Here is a 15,619-nt window from a genome sequence, read left to right on the forward strand (position 1 = left end):
CTAGTACTGGAAAAAATCATAACCACTATTTTGTACCACTTTTTCATCTTTTTCAATGGAATAAGAGATTGAGCTAAGGAAAGAGAGAAGCCATTATCTTCCATAGCAGCTACTTCTTGAGACTATGGCAGCTTCAGATACGTGAAACTTGGAGTATAACCCTGTGGCACTTTTTAAAAGTAAAAAAACCCTTAGTTTTAATACTTTCGATTTGACACTATAAATTAGATTTACCTAAAGTTGGTACCAAAAATAACAGCTGAGCTGCAGAATTCTCAAAAGCACCTTCACAGCTTAGAAGCTAAGGCCAATTTTAAAATGTCATTAATACACCATTTGCAAAGATATGTGAAAATACCCTATGCACTTCAGATGAATAAAACAAAACTAAGGCTCCTGCCACAAGGAACTTTAGAAAATAATTTTTTTAAAAATTTAAGATTTCAAGTGAGATTTTTTCAAAGGAGCCTCAGGATTGAAGTTCCCAGCTTCTGCTTCATCTAGAGCTCTAACTCAGACTGTTTTGAAGACTCTGAGCCATATCTATACATAAACAGCTTGATTATTTCTAGTATAATTTCTAATGTTTCTTGGGTGGTGCAAGAATGTCTGCATATCACTATATTCATCTAGGAATTTGGAATGATCTGTTTTTGTAAAATACTTCAAGATCCAGGAATAAAGTGTTGGATCATGTTACTAACAACTAAATATTATCAGACGATAGTGGAATACAGATACGGGGAACACACTCATTTTCATTCTGGGTGGCTTAATGAGGCAATGGCTCAAGCACTGATTAGCATACAATATGTAACAGGAAACTGCCTGCTCTTCTTCACTCAAGGAAATTTTGCTGACCATAACATATATAGAGCAGGCTGTGGACTACATGCTTTTTTATGCTGTAGCCTGTTTTCCTTTTTAGACAAATTATTCAGCTTCATCAATTAGTAAGCTTCTCTCTTGTTTTCCTTTTCATGCAACACTGCAGAAAAATTGCTGAGAATTCCCTCATTTTATTTTTGCAGAGCTGATGAGAAAAAAAACCACAACAAATTTAGATGAAAACAGAACAATTTTCTTCCATTTTTCCAAACAACTCCCTGTGTGTACGCATAGGGTATTTTATAGAATAGAATAAAGTCTGTATTATATAGAGTAGTATCCAACAGGGCTTTTCTGATAGAATATGGAAATCATTGTGCAATTTGAGCATCATAGGGATGAATACAATGAGGACCTGCCTGGTGTATTCAGAAACATTATGATCCTCATTTTACAGACAAATATTTAGTGACTTGCTCTACATCACCCAGTAAGCCTGTAATGAAATCCTGACTGAAAAAAACGGTTTCATGTAATGAAGTCCAATCTTTTGGGTGTTATCTCAAATTACGTTCTTTCTTCAGTTTTAACTTTGGCAACATGAACATAATTAACATATTCATCAATTTCTTAGCATCCTTCCATGGAGATCTATTTAAATAATATTGATAAATAGAAACACCACTCTTCTTGTAAGCATACAATGGCATCAAATATCAATTAATGATGTGCTGGCTTTTAGATTCATTATCATTATATAATTAATAATCATAGGAAGAACAGACATAGAAAAAGAAAACTAAGAAGAAAACAAAAACCTAGTCAAATGTATTGATGATGCAAGTAAAACAGTTTTATATAAGGAATAAATAATAACCCCCCCTAATTTTCTATATCTATAAAATAATTTGAAATGTTATTCCGTTACTGAAATTTGTGTTAATGGCACTAAAAAAAATGTCACCTCTTTCTAACTGCAAACAAGTTTGAATTTTCCCTTGTTCTAGATTACAGTCTTAATAAAATATAAACCTTAGAAGCTCCTTCTCAGTGGAAGGAACCTTCTTCTAGGTGTTGCCAATATGTTAAAATGCTAAAAAAACTCAGTGTTATAAAATAAAGGCCACATCATAAATTGCAACAGAGTGCCCTCAATGATGCCCAAGATGCAAATTCGTGAAGCACCTGAAAGCGGCATCTCATTAAAACATGAATAAAATCTCTGGGAGAAATTTTCCCATACAATGTAACTGCACAGATACAGTGTCATATTTATAGCTGCTACCTGCTGTTGAAGGGATTTTCTCCTGGGATGATATGAGTGCTGTCCTTCCCCACTAACAGCTTGATTCGATCATAGAATGACTTCACAGCTGGTGAACCAGAATGGCTCTGTTGTATGATGTCAAGAGGATCACGTGAACCCCGGCACAGCAGGCTATTTTGACAAGTAGACTGGAGGCAGCAGTCTGGGTCTAGGCAGTCAACCAAGCCATCTGAAAGGTAAGAATCATCAGGATTCAGCTGGCTGCACAGTGCTATCAAGCAATAATATCTAATGGACTTCTTAAGGCAGTGTCAAAAAATGTTAATGCTTACTCTTCATAACATCTCTACACCGTAAAACTGGTAATTGAACCAATAATGCAATGAGGATGACACTTTCTCAAGTACACTGGTTAAATACCATTACTGCTACAATTAATTTAAACCAGTGTTGGATGAGAATGAATCCCAAACAAATTTCTGAAGGGTTGAAATTAGGAAGAAGGAATAGTGGAAGGAGTACAGGATTATTTGTTTAGATGTTGTTTGTTTTATGTTTGGGTTTTCTTGAATCTTTACAACTGTTTGCTTTACAAAGTCTTTAGATCTCCTTGCTGGGCTGTAAGAGTCTTGAGAATTATGCTGTTTAATTTCATTTGTTCCATTTGGGGAGATGAGGGAAGGAGATGGGGGTGACAGAGTAAGTTATCATTACCTAAGTAAAATAAAAATTGCATTGTACCCATTTTGGCAATTCATAGGGAAGTGCTGCTGGAGGTCCCACCTCCCATAGATAACTGAACCGGAACTTGTTTGCATGCTTGTATAAGAAAGCATCATTCACAAAGCTGGTGGGTTCAGTCATCATATGACATAATTAGGTTGTCCATCAAGAATATTTCTTAAGAGGTATTTTTAAGAAAAATTGGAATTTAAACACCAGAAATTAAAATGGAATCCTCAATAGGGAGATCAATCTGTACACTTAGATAAATAAATGACTATTTTTAACACATATAGTAACAACTTCTAGCATCATCCTTTCCTTTGCTATCATCATTTAACTGGAATATGTTCTCTCAATGGAGTTCTACTGTAATTTAGAAATTAATAACCATTTACTTTAAAATATTATCATCTCTAACAATTTAGAAACATTTGTTCATCTAGTCTGGCAAGAATCAGGCATTCAATCTGCAATCTACTTAGGTCTGTAAACTTTCAGAGACTCCCCAAGGCATATTAATCTTGATTTTTGAATACAAATATGGCCTGGTCACATACTGAGATCATAAAAAGAAAGAACATTCCAGTAGATTAGTTGACAAAAGTACTTTAGCGTAAGATCATGGCTCATGTATTTTCAAGATTTTCAAACGCACAACAGACCAGCATTACTCTACACAGTGATAATCAGAAAAACAACAAAAGAAAATCCAGCCCAACCCCAAACCTATAAATGTTTTCTTATTTTGCAATTAGTCTTATATTTCCAACAGATTGTGTGTGCCTGAAATGACTGTTTCTAGTTTAAAAGCAAAATTGCCAAGGTATGCTGACAATGTTTCATTCAGCCCTCTGAGGAAATTTAAGTCAGACAAACTACCTTGTTGAGAGAGCTATACATTGCTTTAAGGTCAGTCGCCTGTTCACATTAAGAGCTCTATTCATCTTGAAATCCTTTCCAATGTGGTGGTAGGAATTTTGTTTTTTGCTACAATCCATTTTCCACCCACTTTATATAATCATCGTAAGAACATCATTAGCTTCACATTATAACTCAAGGCAGTTTTCCTATTAAGCTCTGAAAACTTTTTCTCGTCATCCTGCTTTCTTTCGCAGTTTGTGACACTTCTACAACTATGCACTCAAGGCTGCCCACTGTTCAGACCGCTCAGTTCTTTTATTCAGATGACCACCAGTCAAGAGAATCCTATCAACAGATTAGAAATAACAGAAGCAAAACACAGGCTACAAATTACTCCCTTTGACAAATTTACATTTACCTGTTCGAGCTGCATCATCCTTTTGCTATACCTGTTATTAGAGGTGATCATACGTTATGTCTGTAATGACCTCATCATGCAGCAGATTATGGGATGCTGTGACCGAACACTTCTGATGACACCATGAACTTTCAATTGGCATATCAATCTCTCAGCGTCCTGTCAGTCATGCGAATCACATCTTTATGCTTGCAAGCCCCCTTGGATATAGTCTGACACTGCAATCTTCAGTAAATTACCCTGTCACTGCCAATCTCACCGTTATCTCACAAACAATCAAGCAGGCAATCAAACTGCTCTGAATTGTCAGTTCAGGACCTGGGAGGCTAGAAACATCTCCATTCAATACCAGGGAGAAACCTGTGTATGATTCCTTTCACGTAGGAAGGTTTTTATGCAGTTATGTGAATTCAAACTTGCACACTTGCAGATGCTTACAGGAATATTTAGAAAAGACATCTACTGTAACATAAATATACACGATTTACTTGTTTGGAACATTATTACTTATATTTATTCCTAGATGGTAGGATTTGGGAGTTAGGATATTTTAACCTTATGCCAACTAGTTGATACAGCTTGTTGCAATGACAGAACTGAGATATGGATCTGTTCAACATACGCTGCCAGAACTGGGGCACTGCTGCCTGGTGTCAAAGGCTTATACACCGCTACACTGTTTGCTTCCATAGATGCATTGCTGCTATTTACTGTGTTGCTCTGAAAGCTCTGTGTATGAAAGAGTATTCATTACTCTCAGAATACATTTGTTTCAAGTTCGTGTTTACCTAATTTGATATCTGGATGCATTATCAGAGTGGTTGAGGTTGGCAGGGAATTCTGGACGTCATCTGGTCCAACCCCCCTGCTCAAGCAAGGCTAACAAAAGCTGGCTGCCCAGGCCCATGCCCAGGCAGTTTTTGACTATCTCCAAGGAGGGAGATTCCACACCCTCTCCGGGCAACCAGATCCAGTGCTCAGTCACCTTCATGATAAAAAAGTGTTTCCGAACATACATTTGTGGCTGGGGTTGTTCCTCCCCAGACGCAGGTCCTTGCACTTCATGAGGTTCCTATCTGCCCATTTCTCTAGACACATTGTACCATTACATATGAAGTAAATTGTTACAGAATAATTTAGTTGCATTAGACTCAGTTTATTAAAACAAGGGGTAGAAAAAATGTACCTTCTGTAAGAGAAAACTCTGCCATAAGCATGAATTTTAATTAGAATTCAGTACTTTGTTTTTTAATATATATTTCAGAGCTTGTCATCTTCCAGATTTCCTCAGGCACACTGAATTATTTATATGGTTAATTCAATGATAAAACCCTCACCATTAGCCTCACCAAGGTACTGCTGGTTTTCATAGCATACACAGCTGAGTTTAAAGTGGCTATTTAGTAGCTCTCTGACACTGTATGCTAAAGTAAAAAGCCTGTAGAAGGAGTTAAAATGGTGCTGAATGTCCTCCAACAATTTGAGACCAAAGGAAGTCCTGACTTGGCCTTAAATGAGAAGAAAGAAAGAGGAAATTTTGATCTGATCTAAACTGGCAGCACAGGATTAGCTCTCCATTGCTGTTCATGGTTCTTCTGAATTCCCAAATCTTTTCAGAAACAAAGTGAGTGACTTGGTATTCCTCTTGAAGACTTCTGCTAATAGATACACACATTTATTGACTTTCTGTGAAATGTTCCACAAGCTTTTTGGCAGACTTAACTATACAGCAAAAAGAAAATTTAGCGTTACCTGTAAGTAGAATAATCTACTCATGCACACCATACTTTAAGATGGCCTTATTATTGTGTTCCTCTTGAACATCATTACAAGGCCTAAAAAGCACTCATTAGAATAGTGATATATTTTACTGTTAATGCATTTAGATCCTCTCATCATCAGTCTTCCTTCACCACTGAATATATTTCTCATCACATTCAGGTGACTGGATTCAGAATTGTGCCACCCCTTTCAAAAGTTGATGCTTGAGCTATTGTGTTGGGTATTTTTAACTCCTACAAGTAAATTATCTTTAGTTTGCACTCTTCATCAAATACTTGCAAGTTGTGCTTCAGGTTCAATTCACGATGCACGTTAGAATGAGTCAACTTTGACCTGATATCCAGCTGCTTGAGAAAATGCTTTCTGTACCCAGCGGGGGACAATTTTGTTTCCAAAACAAAACTTCTGAGCACATGCTCAGTAGAGGGCATCCTTACACTTCATTAGCTTCAGGAGCTGGTGACTTTCAGAGAGTAATTCCTGGAAATTTTTCTTTCTCCAATAAACATTTTAGACTGATGATTAAAATGGAGGCAGGGAGGGGGGGGAACAGCAGTTACTATGAACCCTGAGGGCAAAAGGGCCTTTGATCACTCTAAGGGCAAATTAGTTAATTTATCATGATCCGATTTTAATTATGTGTAGTATTAATATACCCAAGGTGAAAGAATTAGAGATGCTCTATCAGATTATCAAAAGAGTAGGCCTTCTCTCTGCCAACACAGGAATATTTTAATTGAGCTCTAAAACTTCATGCAGAACTGTTTCCACAGACAGGCTATTCCACAGCCCAGTATATCTTATCATCAGGAAGTTTTATCTAACATTTAATCTGAATTTTCACTTTTGTAGCTTGATCTAATTACTGTTAGCTATATTGGCATACGTCATTCAAATTAATTCCTCAGAATGTGCTAACAAGAAAGGAAATGCTTCTAATCCTGTTGCAGCCTGTTCCTCAATTAGCCAAACTGGAAAACCTCTCTATAAACGGTCAGGATATCTATTACACCACTGGCTTTTATAACAAACTGTGAGCACAGCAGAGTATTTGTGGAACCATAAACCTACACCAAAGCTGCCTTTCAGGAAAAGCTGGACTGTAAATCCCAAATTGTGGCAAAGTGGAATAAACCTGGTTTATGTGTAAGATGGGTGTGCCTTTCAATGCCCAAAAAACTTGCCAAGGAGGTTTTAAAGTACCCTGGAATATGACATTGGAAGAGCAACAGCCTCACTTTCCTTGCCCACTCAGGGTCCCTGTAGTGCCCGGAGTTCTGGCAGTCAGGAAAACCCTCATCCCTAAAAGCACCAGGTGGAAGAAACTATTGCAGGTGCAGCTCCAGCTACACACTGAGGGCTCAGTGATCCTTCGGAACCTGTGAATGCTCCAGCGTCAAACCACACATCACTTAGAGCAGAGCTGACCTAGAAGGCTCCAAGATGAAAACAACCTTGAAAAAAACGTTTGTTCGGTTCCAGTGTACACAGAGATACCTACGCAGCAACTGGTGGCTTTTTAAACCACAGAATTTGCAGTCATTTAATTTCTTGCTTTTTCTTCTCCATGGGTTATGAGAGCATGTATTGTAGTAACATGTCCCGTGAGGGACAATGTAAGGATAAGCTGTCTAATGTGTGTAAAGGCGATTAGAGGCTGACATGAAGTTTTAACAAAATCACATACAAGCACACTCATTAGCTCTTGTCAAACTTACATAATGTCTAGTTCTGATACAGATTTTATACTTGAGCCTACATGACTCACTCTGGCCCCCATCCACAATAGATTTCAACTACTCATTACATTTAATGTTCTAAAACTGACTATTGTACAGGCTCTGGGAAGGTATTTTCTGCACCAAGAGTATTCTGGGTATTTATATTGAGAACTTCATAAAATCTTTTGTCTGTGCTGAATTAGAGACCCCTGCTGAGGCAATGCTTGTTGAGGCAAGCTAAATTACATGATTTGCTTTTGTGCTGTGAAATACTTGTATTATCTTAAATGTCACGAGCCTGATGCAGTATCAAGTCACAGGATTTGTAATTTTCTAAAAGCAATTTTTTTCTAAATGTTTATTGCAGGAAGACACTTCTCTTTTCTTTCTATTTTCTTTCTGTCTAATTTCAGAGATGAGTTTTCTAAGACAACTCAAATAAACAACCTTTCAATCAGTCAAGTACACTGTCCTGACAGTGAACTTCTCTAGAAATGTATTTTTCTTGTGAATTGAAGAAAATTCATACTGGAGCAGATAGCTGGTTTTCTCTCATTCATTATCTTTAATGTATTGTGCCAAACAGAATTACCGCCAACTGTACTTCTTGGCAGGGGTTACAGCTATATAGTAACAAACTGAAGGGCAAAATTTGCCTTCTGAGATATGCACAACTCTCTTTGGAAAGTCAAGTGGAAATAAATTAAAATGTATTTTAAAAAGAATGTCCCACTTTGCATAACAAACAAGGAATTCCTCATTCTATTTAGCTTAGTATTCTATACTGCTATGGATTGCTTCCTTTCCTTCCCCACCCAATTTTAGTCCAGATAATTAAATTTTGAGGAGAAATGTGATCTGTGAAGTGATATAAAAGTGATTGCATTTAAGCTTTTTTTTTTTTTCTTTCAACCTGCCTGCACCTGTCCTCTCCATCCTGATCAAATCTGAAACAAACCAATTGAGCAAAATTTTGGTTATTTTCTGTTTTTCTTTCTCTGAGATTACATAATTTAACTGTTTTGTCAATAAAAATTATAAACATGAGTGGAGTAATTCTTAATAGATGCAAAAAGTAGGAGAAGAGAGAAAGAAGGAAAAGAAAAACCTAGAATGAGCAACCCCAGTGGGCAATACAGGCTCCCGCCAGGCCTGCTTCTGCAGAGACCAGAGTTTTTACGTAATATCTCACTCAAATTATCCCATCAAGTTGGGGACAAATGCCCCTCTAACATGAGCTCCTGGTATCAGCTTATCAACTTCATCCAACACCTAATGAAACTGTTCTATAGAAAAGAAATATGATTTTTGCTATGCATTACATTGTCCATTTTACTTGGTGGCGCTGTAAGGTATAAGGTGAAAACTAGTTAAACCTGCTCAATTTATTAAGACTTTTCCAACATACTAAAAACATTTTTCAATTTAGGAACAAGCAAATTATTATAGAATAGTTATTGTAAAAAATATACAATAGCCCTGTAGTGATTTTCTTGTGCAATATCTCAAAAGAAATATGAACTCAGAAAGTAATGTACCTTCTCACATTCCTCAAAATATCATTTCTAATCCCTTAATTTCCTAAAATAAATCCATGGTGAATTAAATGGGTTATACATGTCTATTGGGGGGATTATACACTGGAATCACAATTATAGGTCTTAAAATAAAGCTATTTCTAATCCCTCCAAAAGATGCTTAATAACTATTAGACTACTGAGGGACTGATTAAGGAAAGGGATTAGATTTAGAAGTGGCCACAGTGAGTAAATTATGAAATCCAAACATGTTTTGGAAAACAGAAGCATCTTCCAATTTAAAGATCTTAAAAGTGAGTCAATGCCAGAAACCTCTTACCTTTCAGTTAGGTTTACTCCTTAAAGATAAGTAAGTAAATAAACAGATAAATAAGAGACTTGCGAGTTTTTTCAGCAAAGTAGCCTATGCACCACAGTGACCCTAAACAGGTTCATAATGAAGATCCAGTTAAGCCCATATCTGGATTTGACATGTGATGGTAAGGACAAACACAGGTGAATTTCCCAGTGCTACCTCGGATCACGCACAACTCTACTTGAACAGCCCTACGAGGAGAAAACTGCTTTGGACACTGTCTCCTCTCCCTGTTCTGGAATCCTGTTTTATTTATGTGAGTAATACACACTGACATCTCATTTAAAATGAAGATTTGTAAATCTCAGCAAGATAGGGACACATCTGCCTCTTCTAGGAATAAACCAACTAAAGGGCATTAATCTAAAATTGAAAGAAAATATTAAGTATAATCTTTCATTTTTCTCTTTTTGAACTATGGTATGGAGTTCACATTGTGGCAGATAATAAGACAAAACAGGACAAATGGGAATCCCTTTGGAGTCAGTGGTAATGCTCTTCCTGACATCCATGAAATAAAGACTTGGCCCAAGGCCTTTGAATCTGATTGTGAGATACAACTGCAATAAGAATGGCTGAACAGTGAAAGAGCTCCAAACTATGTTAAATCTGTTGCCACATGGGGAAGAATGGAAGACAGAAAATGATAGTTCAATTTCAGTGACACTCTGAAGCAACTACATTTTAACAATATGAATAGATGAACAGAAAGAAAGGAGGTTTCTCAAGTTCACTGATGACACCAAGTGTGTGGTGTGGTTGACATGCTGGAGGGCAGGGATGTGCCATCCAGAGGGACCTGGACAGGCTGGAGAGGTGGGACCATGTGAACCTCATGAAGTTCAACAAGGCCAAGTGCAAGGTCCTGCCCATGGGTCGGGGCAATCCCAAGCACAAATCCAGGCTGGGCGAGGAGTGGATTGAGAGCAGCCCCAAGGAGAAGGACTTGGGGGTATGAGTGGATGGAAAACTGACTGTGAGCCAGCAACGTGCACTCACAACTCAGAAAGCCAACGGTGTGCTGGGCTGCATCCAGAGCAGTGTGGGCAGCAGGGTGAGGGAGAGGATTCTCCCCCTCTGCTCCGCTCTCGTGAGACCCCCCTGCAGTGCTGTGTCCAGCTCTGGGGGCACCAACAGCAGAAGCACATGGACCTGCTCGAGCGGGGCCAGAGGAGGCCACGAGGATGCTCAGGGGCTGGAGCACCCCCTGTGAGGACAGGCTGAGAGAGTTGGGGGGGTTCAGCTGGAGAAGAGAAGGCTCCGGGGAGACCTTAGAGCGGCCTCCCAGGGCTGAAAGGGGCTGCAGGAAAGGGAGGAGGGACTCTGGATCAGGGCGTGTGGGGATAGGATGAGGGGTAACAGCTTTCAACTGAAGGAGGGCAGATTTACATTAGATAGAAGGAAGAGATTCTTTCCCATGAGGGTGGTGAGGCCCTGGCACAGGCTGCCCAGAGAAGCTGTGGCTGCCCCCTCCCTGGCAGGGTTCAAGGCCATGTTGGACGGGGCTGTGAGCAATCTGGGCTGGTGGAAGGTGTCCCTGCCCATGGCAGGGGGTGAAACTAGGTGATCTTTAAGGTCCCTTCCAACCATTCTGTGATTCCATGATTCAGCTGTCTAGATAAGGACTTCATTTAGGCAAAAATTTGTATTTTTAGCTACCCTAGTGTCTTTTGAAAGAACAGCTTACATCTTCAGTACTACTCCAAAACTACTTGCTTATGTTAACAGAGCAACATTGGCAATTGAGCAGCAAATGAATTCAATATTTTGCTGCAAATAATCTCAGTTGAGTTTCAAATGAAAAGTTACTGGGAGGAGAGGTGATTTCTTCAGCTTTCAATAACCTTGCACTTTATATGAAACTTGGGGTTCTGGTAACTAGCTGAATCTTTACCATTGATTCCCATAGTAGTTTTCAGCTTTGTCTAACGAGAAAACAGAATTCTATCTGTTCCTTTATATGCACAGTGACAATTACACAAAGGTGCAGCTTGAAGCACATCCCTTTCTTCCTCTCCGTTCCTGCACACTGCTGTGGTCTCCCCGGTGTTACATTAGTAAACATACAGGTTACAGGACATGTTCCTGGCCAGGTGTGTAATGAACCACACACTTAAAGAGTAGTAGTACAGCTTACAGCAAAGGCAGAACGGCACTATAAGATACTAAGTATTAAGTGATTAACGTTATATTCAGTTTTGAGTTTTGCTGTAGGTCTCGTTGACTGACAATGACTCTGCCCTTACAGCACATACTGGAAAGGACTCCATGCCATCTCAAAGAAATCTGAAACGCAAAATTTAATCAAGCAAACTGAAACAGCAAAAATCACCAACCCATGAGAGAGACAGAAGAGTGCTGCAGTGCCACACAGCCTGTGGGTAAGTCTCAGCCTGCACCACCTGTGTCGTGTACAAAATACAGCATGGCTGAATTAAAGCATTTGTCTGTTTGGTTTTTCAGGTATACCTTGTAAGTATGCAGAGAAACAGCAGGTGCTGAACATCACCTCAACTCCCTTATAGAAAAACTCTACAGAAAAGTAATAAGGATGAGACTATCAGAGAGTAGTAATGATTGTCGGATTAAAGTCAGTTAAGGGTCAGAAAATGAGATTCATTGCTGCCTTCAGCATAAAATCCCCATGTGAAAGTATGTGGGTTAGATGGAGTTTTCAGGTTGTTTGGAGCTTGGAAGAGGCATAGATTTTCAAACTATCTGCACTCCCACAAGGAGCAATGAGCAGTAACCTCTCCAGCCTCTGGAAAAAAATTACTTCAGTCTGCAAGCATTGAGAATGTCTGAAGAGTTCTCCCCTTAATCTTTCTAGCCTTCAGCTAGACCAAACAGTTTTCTTTCAGGTGTGACTATGGTAAACCAGAAGCCATGCACCTTGCATGGTAAGGCTGATAAATATTATATGTCTGTTGTATGGCATATCTATTCTATGTATTCTTTGACTTTGATGAACTATTTGCCTTCCATGAGCTAAGATCTAGAATTCTGCAGTTTTAAATTGGGATGAACAGCTGCATGGTCTCACTGGTCATTTTTAATCCTGTTTGCCTATCTGTTTTACAAGTGCAGAATATTGTCTTGGATAGGTAAGTAAACATCTTATTCCAGTTTTTCTAATAACATTTTCCAAACTATTTCCTTGTTTTGAGAAAAAGCTGATGATACATTAATTTTCAAATTTTTCCTTTATAATCATCATCAAAGCCTGTAAAAACTGCAAACCTAAGCAGTTGTTCACCTTTTAGTTTCTTACACTGCATATGAACACAAGTTTACTGTATTTTGTTGTATAGTTAAAATGCCAACTAATGTAATTTGGCAGTTAGATTCTGCTTTTTACAATTCAGTAACAGCTACAAAGCAAGTTCCAGTTTTCTGAAATTGAATCAGCTCTAGCACTTTTAAAATATTTCTGTAAACATGGATCACATGTGAAACCAAGGAACTAACAGAGGATTTGCAGATTAAAACTAGTGGATGATAATTCAGATGTGGTTAATATCATGTATTCAAAACCAATATACCTGTTCCTCAGTTCGGGACTTACAATTTCTACACCCTGAAATTTTATATAAAATGAAAGCACTCATCTTAATGGCAATTTAACCTAGAAGCAGCCATTCAAATAAGCCAAATGGTTCTTTGCTGTTTTAGGAAATGCCACGAGTAAAACATTTATTAATCAGCAAATAACAGATGTGCGCTTTAGATTAATTATTGGCCAAAGAAAAGTGAAGGAGTCTCAAGGAAGAAAGCTGTATCTGATGTTTGATTTTTAATGAAGAGCAGAAGCACGTGAGAAAGAATCTGTGTGACTTACTAAAGACACAGTAATGAAAGGAATAAGAAAGCTATTTCAAATGAAGAAGATGGATTAAGCAACCTTGTTTAGATAGCACAACTTCTCAGAATTGCTTTCAGCCCAGCATAGCCTAATACACCATGGAAGGCTCTACAGAACGAGATAAACTAAAGCCATCTTTGCAGGCAAATGCAAAACACAATTCTATACTTAATAGGGGTATGTCTGATAAAGGAGAGTGAAAATTAAACAGGGATGTCAGAGCCTTACTATATGTGACTGTTCAATGCACCTTGCTCAGCCCTTTAAAGTCTGGCATGTGAACTGTGAAAGCTACAACCCCTTACACAAGTTGTGTACATGAGAGTATGACCCTGGTCTCTGGCACAGAGCTACAAAAATGTTGCTAAATATCCTGCTCAATCAGCTGCTATGCTTGTGCACCCTGGCACAGTAACTTGGTTTGCAATTCACATGCGCCAAGAGCCCACAGGAAAAAGTTCTGGTCTGCTGGGCCATGCTCTCCACCGTGGGCTTCAGTGGGACGTGGGGTGGGACTGAGTCTGCCTGTCCACTCCCGGCGCAGCGCTGTGGGTCACCACGGCTCTCCACGGGCCACAGCTCGCTTGGTCTCATTTGTTTCAAAAGAAATGTAACAACAACATTTGACAACAATGACAGCTGAAGACTTTCTGAAGGAAAATGACTCAGGAAGAAAGCGTGTATAACCCTCTGTTCTTTAGGGACTGGGAATTGAAAGACTTTTGCTCACCTCCCTCATTATCCTTGTTATCGGCACAGGCGGTTTCCATGGCAACGTTGCATCCAGGCCCCCTCCAGCCGGTCTGGCAGACACACTGCCAGCTGTTCTGACCCAGCGTGCATCTCCCATTGCCATTGCACAAATCAGGGCAGCCATCTGGTTGAAGAAATGGAGAAGGTAAGTACAAGACACACTCATTCACACAGCCACTCAGACTTCTGACAGTATTACTGTGCAGACAAAAAGGCTCGTTCCTGCTGGCGGGACAAACACTCTCCTGGCCCAGAGCCACAGCCCTGGGGTGGAGAAGGAGGGTAAAGAAAGGGGGTACCTCAGAGAAATGGGGACTTAAGCCAAAAGGCAGGAGGAGTCCTACCATCAGCTGTAATACACGTTTTAAGAACTCTGTAAAGGTTTAGGTCTTGACTGGATAAAAATTCTGCTGACAGAAGATCACAGCCTCTTATTTTTCCCACTCTGTGTGTGTGTATATGCATATAGGAGCAAGAATGTCTTCTTCAACAAGCATGTCAATGGGCAGAGTGCCCTTTATATTGTGCATTACTTAATTCTCCAGAGCATCTCTAAACACAAAGTTTAAATAAACAGTTTTAAATAAACAGTTCTGAAAATATTTTCCTTTTTCAACAGTCATTTTAAAAGACCTCCTTATTTAACACTGTTTACTTATATTATGATGTAACTTTTCATGCTTTCTGAAAGACATGTTAGAAGAGATATCCCACAAAAAATGTAAATTTAGAATTGACTGCGGATTGACTTATTGCATGGCAAGAGCTGAATTAGGAACAAAAATATTAATTAGCTAAGGAGCTTATATGTTCTAACAAAATGTCCATAGGTAATAGAAAACTGCTTTTTCCTGAAACTAAATGAGTCTCAGGAGGCACTATTGTATCTTACTAAATATTCATTATGAAAAAGGGTAAGAAAGCCAATTTCTAGCTTTGGTATATACAATCAAATCCATCAACACCCAATCCACACAAGCATGTGTATTTGTCTGTGGAGGTGATAGAAGATTTGAGAGTCCTGCAGCAGACCCCTCCTAGCACCTTTTAATTGTTCTGAGCAGAAGGCTGTGTTGCCATACTGACAATAGGCGTTGGGTCCCAATCATTCAAAACTGCTCTCGTTTGAGTTGGAAATACAGTTTAATCCTGCCATCTCTACAACCATCAGAGAACATGGAATAATCAGTATCATTGCTGTTGGTCTTGGGCAGAAAGTTTAATCTCAAAACAGCTCAGAAAGCTTCATGCTCTCTCATTCTCCCCTCCACCAGCAGCGATGGGTCACCGTAGGCTTCAAGATCTGCAGGGACCTGCTGCAGCTCTCTCAGGTCTCACTCAGTGGCTGGGTTAGTCCTTTGCATTTGCCACCATAACCCCAAGCTGTGACTATTAATTAAGTACTCCACTCCCTTCCCCAGGCATTTTAAGAGCACCAAAGAACTAATGGGCACCCTACCAGAGCGTGGATAGTCTTTTCACCAGCTGTGAGCGAGGAAGACAGCTGT

General features: G+C 39.1%; 1 protein-coding gene across 15 annotated transcripts in view; it reads right to left on the minus strand.

Moving 5' to 3' along the window:
- TENM2 (teneurin transmembrane protein 2) overlaps nucleotides 1-15,619 on the minus strand; it is an 808,680-nt gene that overhangs the window by 41,543 nt on the left and 751,518 nt on the right. For all 15 annotated transcript variants that reach the window (XM_074916403.1, XM_074916402.1, XM_074916400.1 and 12 more), the window contains 2 exons: nucleotides 14,089-14,235; nucleotides 2,114-2,324 (listed from right to left, as the gene is read on the minus strand). In XM_074916403.1, coding sequence (XP_074772504.1) covers nucleotides 2,114-2,324; nucleotides 14,089-14,235 — 358 coding nt within the window. The remainder of the gene's footprint in view (nucleotides 1-2,113; nucleotides 2,325-14,088; nucleotides 14,236-15,619) is intronic.

Source organism: Athene noctua, chromosome 12, assembly GCF_965140245.1.
Source record: "Athene noctua chromosome 12, bAthNoc1.hap1.1, whole genome shotgun sequence".
Classification (NCBI taxonomy): Eukaryota; Metazoa; Chordata; class Aves; order Strigiformes; family Strigidae; genus Athene; species Athene noctua.